The sequence below is a fragment of the Danio rerio genome, chromosome 16 (genome assembly GCF_052040795.2).
Source record: "Danio rerio strain M-AB ecotype USA chromosome 16, GRCz13ab, whole genome shotgun sequence".
Classification (NCBI taxonomy): Eukaryota; Metazoa; Chordata; class Actinopteri; order Cypriniformes; family Danionidae; genus Danio; species Danio rerio.
In genome coordinates, this window is record NC_141036.1 from 44,491,957 (window position 1) to 44,509,293 (window position 17,337).

The following is a 17,337-nucleotide window of genomic DNA, read 5'->3' on the forward strand; positions in this document are numbered from 1 at the left end:
GGGCTAAACACCAAACACCTGTCAATTCATTCCAACTATGCGCTCTCGCTCTTCCATTCGTCTGATTTATCATCCTTACTGTCTCGAGAGCAATCACCATCAAACATTCTCCAAGCTCTGTGTCAGTGGCAGGACTCTACTGGGAGTGATGCAGCACATCAGACCAGCTGTCCTAACCAATGACAACTGAGTCTTACTAGTGATTTGCATTAAGCTCATGCTGTCAATCAAAAACAGACAATTTTGCTCCTCAGTGGAGCTCTGGTAGACATGGGTCAAAAAGAATTCCCAATGCCATTGTTCAGCAGTTTCGCTATCACAGAGATGATATTCGCTGCTAATTGACTGCGAGGCAAAGTCTGCCTTGCACTAATTTAGGGTTAGAATTGGATTTCGTCCATCCATCCATTTTCCAAACCACTTAGAATTGGATTAAAGTTATTATTTTAAGGGATAGTTCACCCAAAAAAATGAAAAATCTGCCATCAATTACTCACCATTGACTTGTTCCAAACCAAAGTTTTTGTTGTTTTAGTTTTGTTGAACAGAAATAAAATGTATTTTGAATAATGTTGGAAACCTGTAACTATTGACTTCTACAGTATTTGTTTTTCTTAATATTGATGTAAATGGTTAAAGACCTTGGGCGACATGGTGGCTCAGTGGTTAGCACGATCGCCTCACAGCAAGAAGGTCACTGGTTTGAGTCCTGGCTGGGTCAGTTGCCATTTCTGTGTGGAGTTTGAATGTTTTCCCCGTGTTGGCGTGGGTTTTACTCTGGGTGCTCTGGTTTCCCCCACAGTCCAAAGACATGTGCTATAGGTGAATTGAATAAACTTAATTGGCCATAGTGTATGAGTGTGTATGGATGTTTCCCAGTACTGGGTTGCAGCTGGAAGGGCATCCGCTGTGCAAAACATATGCTGGATAAAGTTGGTGGTTCATTCCGCTGTGGTGACCCCTGATGAATAAAGGGATTAAGCCGAAGGAAAATGTATGAATAAATTGAATATATGAATGAATGGTTAAAGATCTCCAACAAAACCAAACATGAAAAAAAATTCAAACTGGAAAAAGTCAAGGGTAAGTTTTAATTTTTGTGTGACCTATCCTTTTAATATCATATTTTAATAAATAACGGAAAATGTTGGGAGCATATAGAAGGTTATCGAGTGTATATCCTGTAAGAAATGAGTAGCTTATCTGAGTAAATTATTGCATTATTAATTAATTGGTAGTCATATCACATACAGGTTATGCTCATGCAGTACCAACTGTTCTAGCAGAATTTCAAGCCAAGATAAAAATAATGAATATTTTTTAAAATTTTATCCAAATTTGAGTTGAAACAACTATGCATTGTTTTGAGTAGAGTTATACAGTTATTGCTGAAGCTTGAGGGGAAATGTAAGAATATGGTGTCAATCAGGAAACAGCTTCCCATTTCCAGCCAATAGTTTATCAATGATGTCAGGTCAAATCCCTCTTCTCACTTTCAGCTGAGATATTGTTTCACTGGCTTTTATGTTGAACATATGTTTGCACATATCTATTTCTCTTCCCCTGGAGGTCATGTTTGGAGTCGTGTCTGTGTTGAAGCAAAAAGAGAGCAGTTGGCTTTATGAAGTATGTGATTATTTGTGTGATATGTACACATCTTTTTGGGAATATGTCCAATTTTCAAGATAGTGAAAAGTAGAAAACTTTTTTTTATTTAATACAGGGGATTCTCAAACGTTTGAGCCTGTGACCCCCAAAATAAAAATTCCTCGTGACCCCACTATCTTTGGAGGTGGTTATAGACATACAAGCATTGCACAAAATGGTGGAAACAGACCAATAGGCTTATACTGTATAAACACATGCATATTAACAGCGCAAAAAACAGTCTAACAAACATATATTATTTTTTCTTTGTCATTCAGTCATTTGTTTAATATTAACCTCATCCAATGAGACTGGAGGGTATAATGTTTATTGCACAAGACTATACTTGGTGTACTTTGGAGACCACCACTGGAAGATCATTATCTTCAGTCGAACTGACCAGACGGGGTGGGTGGGGTCATTTTCTCAGAGGATGACAAGCTGCAACTCTAGCTATGACAAAACATTGCTGCAACTCTGAAGTTTTATTTATGGAGAAAAAAATGCACTGCAGTGCTTGTCTGATATCATTAGTCTACTGAAATGTGTATTTTTGATACAAAGTTTAAAGCTGATCGTTCAGTTCTTGTCACGTGAATACACTCACAATGCTCTGAAAAGTTAACTTGTTTTCAACTGAGACATGAGTGCATAGCTCCCAATAGTGACGCCTTCATTGCAAATAACAAACTTGCGTATGGAAAAGATGCAATATGTGAACGGCACTCCACCATCATCTTTTTCTTGCGCAGACATGCTGGATTCACCTGATTTGTTGACAAAAGGGTTGGGGATTCATTTCTTGGCAGTTCGTTGGTCCTTCGCAGGGCTTTTTCCTCTTCACAAAGAATCTTTCCAGAGATGTCTGCTTTTTACTCATTTTACAAGCTCATGGGTTAAATCTTGCTGCTCAAATGACCGAGACCTAACCAAGAGAATATGGTTATTTTTCAAATTAAAAGATTTTTTTAAATAAAAGATCATTCAGACTCAGGTAATAAATAAAACTGAAATCAAAAATAAATTCTTGTCCAGTTGATCCATGGACTGGTACCAATCCGCAGGTGTCAAAGTTTACCATGGTGCTGTAAAACCAATCTGCTGCAACTGACGGTATTAATATTAAATATTGGAATTAATATTATTAATATAAAACACCCCAGGGGCCGCAATCCAAAGGGAAGAAAAATCGAAAGGCTGATGGCTTTTTTTTTTTTTTTTTGCATGTTTTTTTTTTTTTATGTAACTAGTAAATACTAGGGTTGGGCATCTAAGCTATAATGCCGATCCGATACGCATCTCGATACAAAGAATACGATCCGATATATTAGCGATACATTTATGACATATTGCGATGCAACACGATACGATTCACACCCATATCACGATACAATGCGATAATTCAGCACTAACTAATTAAATCAAGTTTATGAGATGATGTGAAAGAGGATGCTGTGCCATTGAATAAGTTTGATTATTTATTAACCAAGCAAAACCAAGGCTTTTTTTACAAACTGGCTTTTCTCTCAGAGCCAGAGTGTCAGTTTACAGTAGAGGGCCATTTTAGAACCTATAGCACATATTATTTAAGTATTTTCAAGATAAACAGAATGTATAAGTGCAATATATATTAAAATATATATATTTGCACTCTTTCAACATAAAGGTTGAGCATTGCACAACAAGAATTGTGATTTAATTTTTCAAATATGAAAAAGTTTTACAAAGATATATTTTGCCACTGATTATTCAAAACTTAAGGTCGTGAACTAGCAGTGTTATGCTGCTTTGAAACATCACTGTCACTGTAAACAACTGGCTAATAAAAATATAACAAACCAGCAATCTTCTTGCTGTGAGGTGGTCAAACTACCCACTGTGCCACCGTGACACCCATTATTTTTATCATTATTATTATTAATATTATTATTATTATTATAATTAAATAAAAATTAACAGGAGGAGGTGTTTAAAACCGCCTAGTGCGGCAGTATAGAGAGGGCGGCGTCCGCAACACCCAGTTATATCCGTGCATAGGGTGGCAGAATAGAGGTCCGCGACACCCGCGCGTCCTCAGTTATATCCGCGCATAGGGTGGAAGAATAGAGCCCGTTGCTAAGGCTTACTTTATGTAGGTCGATTAAATTATGCGCCAAAAACAGGTTGACAACACTTGTTAATAAATAAAAAATACATTCTATATTAAAAATATAAGCTGTATCTCGGAAAAACCGATGCATCTCGCAAAAACCGATGCATCTCGATTTGCTTCCAAAATTTCATTCATCCTCTGCTGCTCAACCGATGCTATCGCATCGTGCACGCGCATGACCGCGTATCGATACATATCGATTAATCTTCCCATCCCTAGTAAATACTATTGTTATCTTCTGTAGGTTATGGATAAAATACTGTAATTCTAATTCTCACCAAGCGACCCATCCACCACCCCACCAAAAAAATTTAAAATGGTTCCGCAACCCCCACTTTGGGAACCACTGATTTAATAAAATCATAAGGTATCTTTCATTTATTTATTTATTTACTTTTCTTAAATTTTAAAAGCACTATTCCATTTTCATATTAATTACACTACAAGTGTATTCATATTTATGAGATGGTAGTCATTGAAAAATCAGATTTTAGGGAAGAGAGATGAATCAATCAAGAACTAGTTTCAACTAAATAAACTACTTTAATATACTAGTAAAGACGCAAGTCGGAGGATGAGTAAATCAATAGGAACATTTCGTTTTTGGGCTGAATTAACACCTCAACACGTGTGCTTGCCTTCGTTTCTTACTTACTCCTCAGCATATGCCAAGCGTTCAGTGCAATGAAGTGTGACAAAGGCAATCATTTCCGGATGCTCTCTGTGCTCTCAACACTTCAGGCCATTATTTTCACCTGCCTTGCCCTGATCTTCACAGCCTCTTTTGCCAGGACAGACCATAACAAGACATTTGGAGATCAGCCTCTTTTGAAGAATGCCATCCTTTTCAAATGCGTGTAATCATTTGGAAAAGCAAGCATAATGCACTATCCATGTGTGTGCATGGATCAAAAGATCTTCACAAAACAAATGGCACATGCGCCTTTGTGTATTTTGAAATATTTGACCAAATACACAATCTGTCAGTTGTTCTCCTGTGTTTACAGTAGCCACCGTCAGGGCCAGAAAGCAGAGTCCGGCTCCAAGGTTAAGAGTGATGACAGCGCACAGCATCAGGTCTCGGTGCAGCTGAGAAACCCGAGAAGCGTCCAGATACAATCGTTTGCCAGTGATTCCCGCAAACGGTCCTCTCCACTCCACAGATAGCTGAGGGGGAGGAAAAGGAGGAGGCTGGTCTGAGCGAGATCACATAAGGGCATCACAGACCTCGTCAACATCCCCGCTTAACAAAACATGACGCAGCGGTAATCCTTGACACGTTGTGTGAGCCTGACATGCAAACAATTGATAGCTAGATCCATGCTAAACGCAAGAGGAAGCCCTCGTTCCACATGCCTGCTGGTCTCTCGCCCTTTAACAGCTATTGACGGGAATAAATAATTCAGCTCTTTGTTTCTCAACTGAGGAGAGAAACACTTGATGCATCACAATCCTAAATAAGCCCGAGCTGGGATACTCGAGGTCAGGTCACCTCAACCGAATGCATGTGTTTGTGTTTAATAACAAGATCAGAAAGAGGAAAAGGTTGTTGAGCAGTTACATGGGCTACGTGTAATGAGGCCATTTTTCGGATGCATTTGGAAGTGTTTATAGCTGTTTGTTTGCATTGGCTGTGTCTGATATGATTAATAGGTTCTAATGTGGTTGCATGCAAAAAGTTCCTTGCGAAACTGGATTCTTCAGAAAACTTTGCTAATCTGAAATCTGTTATCGCCGAGTTCACCACGTGGGAGCGAAATAAAATGTCTGTAAACTGATAAGACAGAGGATCTGATACTATCATGCAATTTATGAAATCAAATAAGCTGTGAATCTAGGGGAAGATGTGGGTCCAGCACTCTGCTGTACAGATCTAAAGGTGCCACCTCCTGGTTATTAGGGGGAACTACATTCACGAAAAAAGGTGTTTAATTTTGAAAGCCTTAAAAATAATATGTAGCGATTACGACTTTAAAAGTGATAGTTCAACCCTACATTTTTTATTTGCTGTTAATTTAGTCATCAGATTTTACATGATAGAAGTGGCCTTTTTTTTCTTCAGTCGGACATAAAAAATAATTTTAGCCCAAACTAAAGTTTTTTTCAGCTAAAGTCAACGGCTATAAACCTATTACTTCTGATGATGCATTGAGGTCTTACAATGCAAAAAATATATTTTTTTTTTAAATGAACTGAGCAATATTGGAGGCTACTTATTATTAGTTTTGTTTTGCCTGTATGTTATATATTTTCATATATATATATATATATATATATATATATATATATATATATATATATATATATATATATATATATATATATACAGTTGAAGTCAGAATTATTAGCCCCCCTAAATTATTAGCACCCGTTTATTTTTTTCTCGAATTTCTGTTTAATGGAAGGAAGATTTTTTCAGCCCATTTCTAAGCATAATAGTTTTATAAACCTATTTCTAATAACTGATTTATTTTATATTTGCCATGATGACAGTAAATAATATTTTACTTGATATTTTTCAAGACACTTCTATACAGCTTAAAGTGACATTTAAATGCTTAGCTAGGTTAATAGGGTGAACTAGGCAGGTTATAATTAGGCAAGTGATTCTATAACAATGGTTTGTTCTGTAGACTATCAGAAAAAAAATAGCTTAAAGGGGCTAATAATTTTGTCCCAAAAATGATATTTAAAAAATTAAAAACTGCTTTTATTCTAACCAAAATAAAACAAATAAGACTTTCTCCAGGAGAAAAAAATATTATCAGACATACTGTGAAAATGTCCTTGCTCTGTTAAAAATAATTTGGGAAATATTTAAAAAAAATCAAAAAAATCAAAAGGGGGCTAATAATTCTGACTTCAACTGTATATACACCATCTGACAAAAGTGTTATTGGCGATCCCAGTTGTAAGAGCAACAAATAATAACTTGACTTTTAGTTGATCATTTGGAGTGGCAGAAGGGGGATTTTTTTTTTTTTTTGATGAATCATCTGTTGAACTGCATCCCAATCTTCACAAATACTGCAGAAGATCTATTGGAACCTGCATGACCCAAGATTCTCTCAAAAATCAGTCAAGTTTGGGGAAGGAAAAGTCATGGTTTGGGGGTTACATTCAGTATGGGGGCGTGCGAGAGATCTACAGAGTGGATGGCAACATCAACAGCCTGAGGTATCAAGACATTTGTGCTGCACATTACATTACAAACCACAGGAGAGGGTAAATTCTTCAGCACGATAGCGTTTCTCATAATTCAGCCTCTACATTAAAGTTCCGGAAAGCAAAGAAGGTCAAGGTGCTCCAGGATTGGCCAGCCCAGTCACCAGACATGAACATTATTGAGCATGTCTAGTGTAATATGAAGGAGGAGGCATTGAAGATGAATCCAAAGAATCTTGATGAACTCTGGGAGTCCTGCAAGAACGCTTTCTTTGCCATTCCAAATGACTTTATTAATAAGTGGTTTGAGTCATTGCAGAGATGTATGGATGCAGTCCTCCAAGCTCATGGGAGTCATACACAATATTTATTCTTTTTCCAATGCACCATGACTTTATATTCTATACTGTACATTATTTCTGTTAAGACTTTTATCTAAGCAAAGTCAGACTTTACTGTCCTAAAATTTAAGGCATGATCATATTTTATTTTAGTCAAATAATCGTAATCTAGAGGCCTTTGCCTTTCATATACTGTAAGCCACTTCTGATACCAAATGATCAACTAGAAGTCAAGTAATAATTCATTGTTCCAAAAACTTGGACAGACGACAAGCTTTTGGTAGGTAGTATATACTCTTAATGTGGCAGAGTTTGAGAGCATGGACATGCATCAATAACTACAGCAAAACAAGCTATTTTAACATTCGACTGAAGAAAAAAAGCCAAAGAGTGAGTAAATCAACAGGAACATTTCATTTTTTTGGCTGAACTAACAACCTGTCTGTTTGCTTTCATTTCTTATTTACTCCAGAACTCCAGACCATTAAATGAAATTAAATGTGACAAAGGCGATCATTTCCGGATGCTCATTGTGTTCTCATCAAGCCGTTATTTTCACCTGCCTTCCCCTGAACTTCACAACCCCCTTTACCAGGACAGACTACAAAACAGCTGCAGATTAGGCTCTTTGGCAGAATAGCATCCTTTAATAATGTGTGTAATAATTTTAAAAAGCAAGCATGCATGCTGTACTTTTGTGGGCAATCTTGGACAGTATAAAGACGGTAAAAACTTTTATTGAATTTTAAAACTTTTATTATCTACTTCAGGCATGTTTCAGGATCTAAATTCCACAAGTAAATTGTTATAAGGTCTAAGGTTCATTGACAGTGCAGCAATGTGACTGTAATTGCTTATTCATTTTTATTTAGATGTTAGCACTTAAAAAACAAAGTCGCCTTCAGCGGTTCGCATAGAAATGTAAGTTCCATTTGCAACTGAATCTGCATTGTTCATCCAGACAGGTAGAAACCTTTCCAAGTCAAAGAGACTCCTCAAAGATTTCCAGTGGGCTTTTAAAAGCATCCTTATTCCACCTCGTAATGACAAATGCTTCAGGCTAATAGAGCTGATGGTAGAAACTAATCTAGGTGCTAACGCAGAGTGCATGGGAGCATAGTTCCATTTCAGCTAAAGGGGCTTAAAGGATTGAATTTACATTACAAAGAGATATCACGTCTAATGTTAATAAACCTCGGTAAGCTGTACAAATACCTACATTGTGCTGCTTCTAAAAATAATGCTGAAAATGCAGCCAAGAGTTGGGGTCAGATCCCTGAGGCTGTCTCAGTGGAGTGCTCTTCTCAGAAATCAATACTGCTGGAAATTTTCCACTGGGTTTCCAAGGGTTTAAACACGCACACTTCAACTTTCCATTAAATACACAACATTTCTGAAGGAACAAGTGGCATCCCTGTGCTAATGAGTGAGGGGATGGTACTGTGACTACAAGCGTCCAGTGAAGTTAATGTGATAGAGTTTAAAAAGTTGTGTACAACAAACAAAATACATAAAAATATCTTTATAGGAAATGCTCTATTGCTTTAGTTCAGTTAGTCCTTCTGTAAAATCTGCAGTGCTTTGCACATTTTCCAAATCCTCATTCTCTTTAAACATGTATAATCTTTCTAGAAAGGGGAAACCATTTTTTCTCAGAACAAATTGCTGATGCTGACATAGTATTTTAAGGTGTCCCCTACTGTACATTACAGTGTTGCTTGAAATGGACAGCAGTTATTTTTGTCATTAGCAACTTAATCCAGACTTAAGAAACAAGATCCTCCTTTTATTTTTATTAAATACATTTAAAGTGGGTGTATAGTGTGGTTGCAAGTACAATAAAATGAATCTAAAGGTGTTAAAGGTAAGCACTAAAAAATAATGGAATCATGTTTACAGTATATAGCCAACTACCGCGCGCGCCAAAATACAATAAAAAGCGCGCAATTATAGTTACCTCAAAAGACAAACGCGTCTTTTTAGTCCTAAAATTAGCGTTGTCGCCATGTTTACAATAGAACAATGAAAATGGGTGTTAAAATGTTGGTAAAGTAGATTACTATTGGTTAATATCAGACATACTTACCGCACGGACCCAAACGCACATCGTTCTGAAGTCAAATGTGACGTGTTAGCTCCTGTACCGATAATAAATAACCAAAAAATCGTCTGACTCATCTTACTACCTTGTTCGTTTACGTGCTGCCTTTAAGTGAGATTGTCAAATATCATTTTATTAAAATTTTAATTTCCCTTTGGTAGCAGCGTACTAGAATTTAGAACTCAGGGTAATGTAATGACAATATTATGTTCCTGTTAAATCACAACAGGTTATATGTCTTATTGAAACATATTTTTATATTGATAACATAAAAGCAACAGCGCTAGGGCTGCACATATATTAGAAAAATGTCATATTGCAATATTTGTTTGCGATAAATGTTGTGATATGAATATGGTTTTACAAGATTGAATATTTGACAGTTTTATAATGTGTCTTACAGCTACAGAAATTGAATGTTTTTCTTTGTTTTGTCTCAATTCTAGTCCAAATATCAATAAAGAGCAAGTGAAAATATTGTTTTCTTTCACCTTCAGAAGAAATGTCAAATTTAAAAGTAATTCCTTAAAACAAGCAAAATTATCTGCCTGTGGGATAAGTGAAATAGTCTTGTTTTTGCTTTGAAAGGCATTGAAATTCATTATTTGTACAGACTTTATATGATTTATGCAAAAAAAAAAAAACTGCAATTAAATACAATTCTGTAGCTCCTGGTCAACTACAATTAAGACTCAACATTGCTTATCTTGTGACTATTGAAGATGCCCACAGTGATATGTATGCTGAATAATACATTGTGCAGCCCTAATCTGCGCTGTACTTGAAATTGAAGTATCTCAAAGTTTGGTTACTTGGTTTAAACCCGCAAAAATTAATGCAACTACTTAGATATAGTTCAAAACTTTATTGGTGATGTTGTTAAATACTAACCTTTAAATCAGTCTGAGCTTTTGTTGTTGTCATTGTGGTGCAATGTAATCTCACAAAGCTGCACAGAACAAAATATTGATTATAAATATCAATATCAGGTTTTAAGTAGTCACACTTACCGTTTAAAAATAAGTACATGCTGATTTATGACAAGCAATGAAACACAAAATCAATAACGTAATTTTATTTAATATCAGAAAGTGAATGTTAAGTTATGCAATTCATGATTTGTCATTAATCAACAGAGTTTGCACCTATACATCTGAACATGTACTTGTAATTCTTATGTCATGTGAGCATAAAAGATATTATTTCTTGAATATGCCAATATCTTGTTACATACCTATAGATTCAGCTGAGTATAAAGTGTCAGTGAAGATACAGTATTTATGCTTCGCTCTCTCAGAGAGATGGATTTAAATTTCCAAAAGATAGCAAATCATCGTGTGGCAGCTTTCTCCATTAAATATTTATAAAATATTTTAGCAGTTGAGTGGGAAAAGTATTTGATTTCCGCATGGCCTGTTCGACAAATGAACTTACAAGGACAATGTGAGAAAATAACGGCAGAAACATCCCAAGAATACATTGGCATTTTCATAATGTAGCACAAAACAACCTCTTTTGGGGGATCTACATTTGGGGGATTTAGCATTGCAGTGCTCCAAAGCAGAGCCTCTAGCCCTCGATCACTCTACATCACATTAGGATGTGAAAATATTTCAGTATTTTGAAAGAATAAGAAAGAGGCAGTAGGATTGTCAGTATTAGCAGCAGGATTCTGTACAACAGGAGGCATTTCTTAAGTTAAATCAGCTTTAGCTGTCTCATTTTCAGCTTGGAGAGTAAGGGTTTGAATACCACCAGCAGCTCAGTTTACTCCCTGCCACACAACCCAAGTTTATAAGCTCTGTTTATTCAAAAAGTAGCTTGTTTCATGGCAAATATGAATGTTATCATGCTGTATATTTCTGGAGCCTGAGAAATCTGTAATGTGATATTTAGTTTTTCTGTCACTGATACAAGGTCAAAATACAAGCTCTTTCGGCCATGCTGGAAATGTCAACACTGTGTGAAGAAAGCAGTCAAGTAATGGCATTGCCATTCTCCTCCTCGACCAAACTATGTTGCGGTGACAAGCGGCTGGGGCTCGATCTTGTTCTTAAATTAATTGAACCATATAGCTTTGCAGAGTGCTTTGAATAAGCGAAGGCTTTCCTCCTGTACATCTCCCCCTTCCACATGGAAATCATCAGCAGTGTCGAAAGAACCACTCCGCCCAATGTGAGAAGGCAAAGGCCGGCAATAACACACCTGTCCAAGTGTGCACCTATCCTGGCGCTCTCATTTTCGAGTCTTTCCATTTCACGTGCAGAGACGTTGTCAGGGTTCACTCTAACATCACGAGGGACTGTGTACGATATGATCACCAGAGAGATCCCAGTGATGAGGAACGTGACTGCACTGATGAATCCGTAATCCACAGATTTCCCCGAACTCTCCGAGCTGAGGTCAATGTCAGACATCAACGACAACTCCTGGAGTCCCATTGGATGGATTTCGCTTGAGGAGTCGTGTAGTGAAGCCACATGGCGAGCACTTTTCTCACTTGTGTCTGGGGTGGCCAACCTGAGATTGACATTTTCATCTATGTACGTGAATGAGGTTTCTAGTTCCTCATCACAACACACCCTGACCTTCTCTGCAGGCTGATGCCGGTGCTGGCCATGTTGTCCTCTGAGGGGAGCCGTCCTTGGTGCTGAATTACATTGTCCCTCACATGCAGGCGCCTTCAGAGTGGGAGAAGCTTCTTCCACTGAACTGCTTAGCCTGTGAACGTGAAGAGGGCTAGAAGACCAGTCCAGTACCCCAGGGGGATCGGGTCTTCCCCCTCTATTATCTATGTAGAGCAACTCCACCGAGGCCATCAGATCCACTCCCACCAGTTTTGATTTCCTGCCGCATTAAGAAATCCAAACTAAACCTAAAAGGACATATATTACAATAATTTAGAAAAGAAAACAACACAGAAAATAGAGCATCTATATTGTATTAATCTAATAAACATCTTAGAATAGCCCAATACTAGACTAGTCGTCAAATAGACAGATTAGACAGACTATATATGTGGTTATGCATTTCTGTTTATTTGATGACTAGTCTAGTTTTGGCCTATTCTTAGACTTCTATTAGATTTTTCACTCACAGCCCAAATTTAGCCTTGTTTTAGCCAAGATTACTATGTTTAGATGTCTATTAGATTAAAAAAAGCTTTGTAGCAGTGCCTTAGTGCCTGTCCACTGCTGGTTCTGGAAATATTTTTGTTAAACCATTATAAAGCTTCAAACACACTAACCAGCTACCATGAGGATCACAACAATAAAAACTGATTTGCAGGCAAAATGTCTAAAAATTGGGATAAGAATAGCGTAAAGACCTTAATAGCTTTAGTCATGCAAGCTTAAAATAAAATTAATGCAAACATATGGGTTGAGCAAAACCATATATTGTCAATTAACAACCTTACACTGCATAAGTCTGCTTTAAAAGATTTATCAGTTCATTTTAACCAAAAGAAAGTTTGAGTTTTTATTTCTGTAACCCAGCTGTAACTGTTTCTATAATATAACTATTAATAAATCCAACGTTTCTATAAAATATCAGCGTTCAAATTTTTCTTATATCCTTTAAATCTTGACATAGTTGAGATAAACCAATCTACCAGACCATAAGACACTCGATTTGACTCTAACCAAGTGTTGACTATATTCATTCATTCATTGTACTTCTGCTTAGTTCCTTATTTATTAGGGGTCGCCACGGCGGAATGAACCACCAACTATTACAGCATATGTTTTACGCAGCGGATGCCCTTCCAGCCGCTGGAAGGATCACTGGAAAAGACTATATTTATTTATTTCATTTATAGAAAGTTTAACTGGATTTTGTCTTTGTAGGTCAGTCTAGTGTAACGTTAATGCACGTGTCCCGATTTCAGGCTCAACTGTGACTCATGCGTACTATTTACTGCTGTAACCCATTTATGTGGACTACAATGGGTTAGCAAAGCTGTATTTGAACAAAATCCTTGCCTCTTTAATGAAAGACGATTAAAGTTACTGATTAGCCCTACCGCTTCAATATCCAATTAGCAAAGCAATCCGTATAAAACCCAAGATAAGCTATAAGTCCCTTTAAAACGCAAGACTCAACGGCCGACGGGGATATAGACACTACACTTCAAAGTACAGATCGATATCTCGATACATTTTTAACTGAACAGATAAGTCTACTTTTCATACAAATGTGCAAGAAGCAAAATCTTATTTTTATGATTTGCCAAGTCATGCAAAGTTGTTTACAAACATTAATACATTTTCAAATTCACAATACATATCAAATCAATAACCAAAACACAAGAACAAACATCAGTAGCTTATAAAAACAAATTGAAATTCGGTCAACTCGAAAATAGACAATAAAGCCATCACCTGCAGCAGCCAAAACCGTATACTAGTGATTGTATAAACACATGAATATAAAGAACCTACTGTTTTAAACGAGTATATAACAGACACGGCGTTACAGTAGTTTTGGCACGTGTCCATCAGGCTGCATCGTTGCACTCATCAATAGGTCATAAAATATCCCGTATAGAAAGCAGCAGAAACAGCACACATTTAGCATCTCGCTATATTTAGGCACGGAACACACATTGTTTGCAGTTGTTTTTGATTAATACCTTTTCGTTTGATGAACATTTTGGCCTCCCGGCTGCTGCTCTCCGCCGTTCTCCCTCCCACGCTCCGTTTTAAAGATGAACTGAGCTCTTGATAGCGAAATTACGAATTCTACTATGGCAAAGGGTTTAATATGAATATTCACTAGGTACTGATGACGTCTCTCGTTTTCCTTCCTATGGGGAAGTGTTTGTGCGTGAATATTAATAGAATTGTCCTGACGTAGCTTAGATTTCAACATTTAACGAAGTCTCTTTTATTGAATTTTAATGAGGCGTGGCTGACGTTGCTATCCAAGGCTCCAATAGTGGAGCAACCGGTTTTTGAATATTCATGAGTACATCTTTGCCATAGTAACGTTTGCAATTCTTCTCAGCTACGCCTCACTGATGTACATCACTCGTGCGTTGATAACTAAATCTCATGAGGGTTAAAATGGCATCTGAACCACGGGAAATGAAGTTCTCCGACGTGAAAAGTATTCTTTGTTCTTCATATGACTGGAAACTATAGCTTGGAGACAGTTTCATAATACAACCAGTAAGAGCAGAATCTGCGCTAAACCACACCCATTTTACACCATCTGCTCTCCGGTGCTTCCAGAGCTTGAAAGATTACTGGTCAGTTTGAAGAAGGTTTGTATAATCTATATTTAATCTCCACAACCAGCTCAAACCAGCACATGTTTTTTCGAAATGACCTTGTAAACATACAACTTCCAGCTTGGCCTGATTTATTATAGCCTACCTGCACTAAGTTAATGACGATTTTGCAAGCCCCTAGCCTGCCTATTAAAAGGAGTGGTTCTTAAAAACCACCTTTATGTAGTTGTTCAAGGTTCAAATACTGACTATTAGTGACATTTGTGCTGGATTAACTTGTTGGGTGGTTATCATTTCCACACTTTTTGGTGCTACAAAAATACTTCCAACATTTTTGTAAAAGTGCTTATACTATTTTTTTTTTCAAAAATGTATTTACAAATGTGCATTTAAACTAAGTTATTACAGTTTTATATATAAAATAATGAGCTTAGAATTTTAGAAATATAAAAAAAGACTTATTTTTAATGCTAATTTACTATCATCCATCATAAAAAAAAACAAAAAAAAGAATCTGTCAACACTTAAAATAAAAAATGTTTTAAAATCAAACTAAATTAAAAACTATAGCCTATAGTCAAATAACAAACTGGCCAGCTAATTTCCTCAGTCAGAATTTTTTATTTGAATAATAACCTTCTTTTATTGGTTACTTTATTGGTTATTCTTCTTAAAGGGATGGTCCACAGTGTATTTTTAAGGCTTGGTTGTGTTTATAAGATGCAAGGCAATGTGTGTCCATGCTTCATTTGTAGAAAATCATGTTATTTTTTTCATTTATTTTACTCTGATTGTATACGCTTAATTCACGCGGCCGCCATTTTTAAGCATGAAAGCGAGGCTGCCCTGTTTCAGCCTATGTAACGCGGTGAGGGATAAAACAATGCAGTCATCAGTAGCACACCCTCATGTTGTCTGTAATTTTGTATCGTGACAAGTCTAATATAGTGAAAGAATCAGTTCATTAACTTAAGTTTGGTAAAAGGCATCTAACACGCGTGTTTGGGAAAGAAAATGTTAGCTAACTATAGTGCCATTTCCTTTAACTTAGCTGAAAATGAGGTCCAATATCCCTTTTTATTTTCACATAAAGAAACACTCCAGCGCTGCTGAAGATTGTGTGTGTTTACAGCGGTTTGACTGATAAATATGAATTTGTAGCGAAATTGTTATCAGTGCCAAACAGCATTTCCCATTGTTTACATCCTTGTTTATGTCCTCGCTACAACATACCGTTAACACTAGAATATATGCATGTTATAGATCAATTTTAACAAGTAAAAATACCTACTGGTTGTGGCTCACAATCCACAGCGTTGTCAGTTGTAGTCGTAGTTTTAGCCGAATACAGCACTGAACTGGGAGAGATTCTGAAAGCTGTCATTTGTCTAATGCTTGTTATTTATTTGTGTAAATCTCTAAACATTATTAAAACAAACTGTAAGCACTTCTCTCTCCCTGTCATGTTCTTTGGAAGCCCAAATACAGAAACAGAACAAGCTCTGTGGAAATAGCAGCATTTGGACGTCATTTTAGCTTTCTCTGCATGGTGAATGCACATAACCGGACTTGTAATCTCACTAGCTCTGATTTATTTTTTATAGTCCCCAAAGTTCGCTGTAGGCTTTGCTAAGCTAACTCTGTGAAACCTAATGTGTCCCTTTGCATTGAACTTTGAGCGCCTTACATTCAGAGATGTTGTTTATGTTCACACAGCTACATTACATATCAAGTAAAGTTTAAAATATGTTATTATAGTGGACCACCCCTTTAAAGCCTTTTTCTATTGGCTATTTTCACAATTTATGATGGCATACTGTCAAAAATGGGACAAATGAGCTCATATAGGTGTCAAATTCTGGACTTTGTCAGACACGGGGTGGGTCTTTCGATCCACCCGACCCCCCTCGCTATGGGAATGTTTTGTTTTATTAAAAATGAAGTGACTATGTTTTTTTTGTTGTCAAATTGAATGTAATTTTTGGAACCACAGACAGTTTCATAACAAATACTATTATGTTTAATAATATTGATAGTATAACAAATTCATTGATGACTTCTTGAGGTTACAATATTTTAATTAAACTATAAAGATTTTTAAATTTATTGTGAAATCATGGTTAAAATGCAAATCCAGTTATATTCACTTTATTTGGCATACAAAGCATCTCATATAATATATCTACTAAAAGAAAAATATTACTGTATAAACTGCATTGTATATAAATCAGATGAACATTTTCATATTAGTCAATAATATTGCTGTACTTAATTTAGAAACTAAATAAAAATAGATTTACACATCTACACTCTAGTAAATAAACAAAATTAATGATGGGCTAAAAATCTGCGTAATTCTTTGCGGGCAGATTCCGTGTGGGCCTAGCTATCACCCTCAACTACTCTTTTAGAAACCCTTTTAAACACATGATAGTATTCTCTGGTTATTAAATGCTGCATGCTTTAACCTAAGCTGTTGTATGGAGAAAAAGAACGTATATTTCATCCGCATGATCATGTTGAGCTTTTACTGCACTTACAGCAGAGCCCTCCTTGACAATAAGCAATCAATATTATTTCCACAGATACGTGCTATTGTGTTGACCAATACAAAGAATAACTTGGGCTCAGGGCCAGGCAAGTTCCCATTTAACAGATGAGTCTGCAGAGAAGTGGGGCTTACTCAGCCGGAGATTAA

The 17,337-nt window shown here is 36.5% G+C and overlaps 1 protein-coding gene across 3 annotated transcripts; it reads right to left on the minus strand.

Annotated features, from left to right (window-relative positions):
• Positions 1-10,466: 10,466 nt before the first annotated feature.
• tmem74 (transmembrane protein 74) lies at positions 10,467-14,121 on the minus strand. 3 transcript variants are annotated; one of them, XM_087287821.1, is made up of 2 exons: positions 14,040-14,121; positions 10,467-12,281 (listed from the first exon to the last, which is right to left on the minus strand). In XM_087287821.1, the coding sequence occupies exon 2, from the start codon at positions 12,223-12,225 to the stop codon at positions 11,383-11,385; it is 843 nt and encodes a 280-aa protein (XP_087143947.1). In that variant the 5' UTR covers positions 12,226-12,281; positions 14,040-14,121; the 3' UTR covers positions 10,467-11,382. The 3 variants fall into 3 exon arrangements, with proteins under 3 accessions (XP_087143947.1, XP_087143948.1, XP_087143949.1); XM_087287822.1 differs by having other exon boundaries at positions 13,849-14,121; XM_087287823.1 differs by having other exon boundaries at positions 10,467-12,974; positions 13,033-14,121.
• Positions 14,122-17,337: the final 3,216 nt, after the last annotated feature.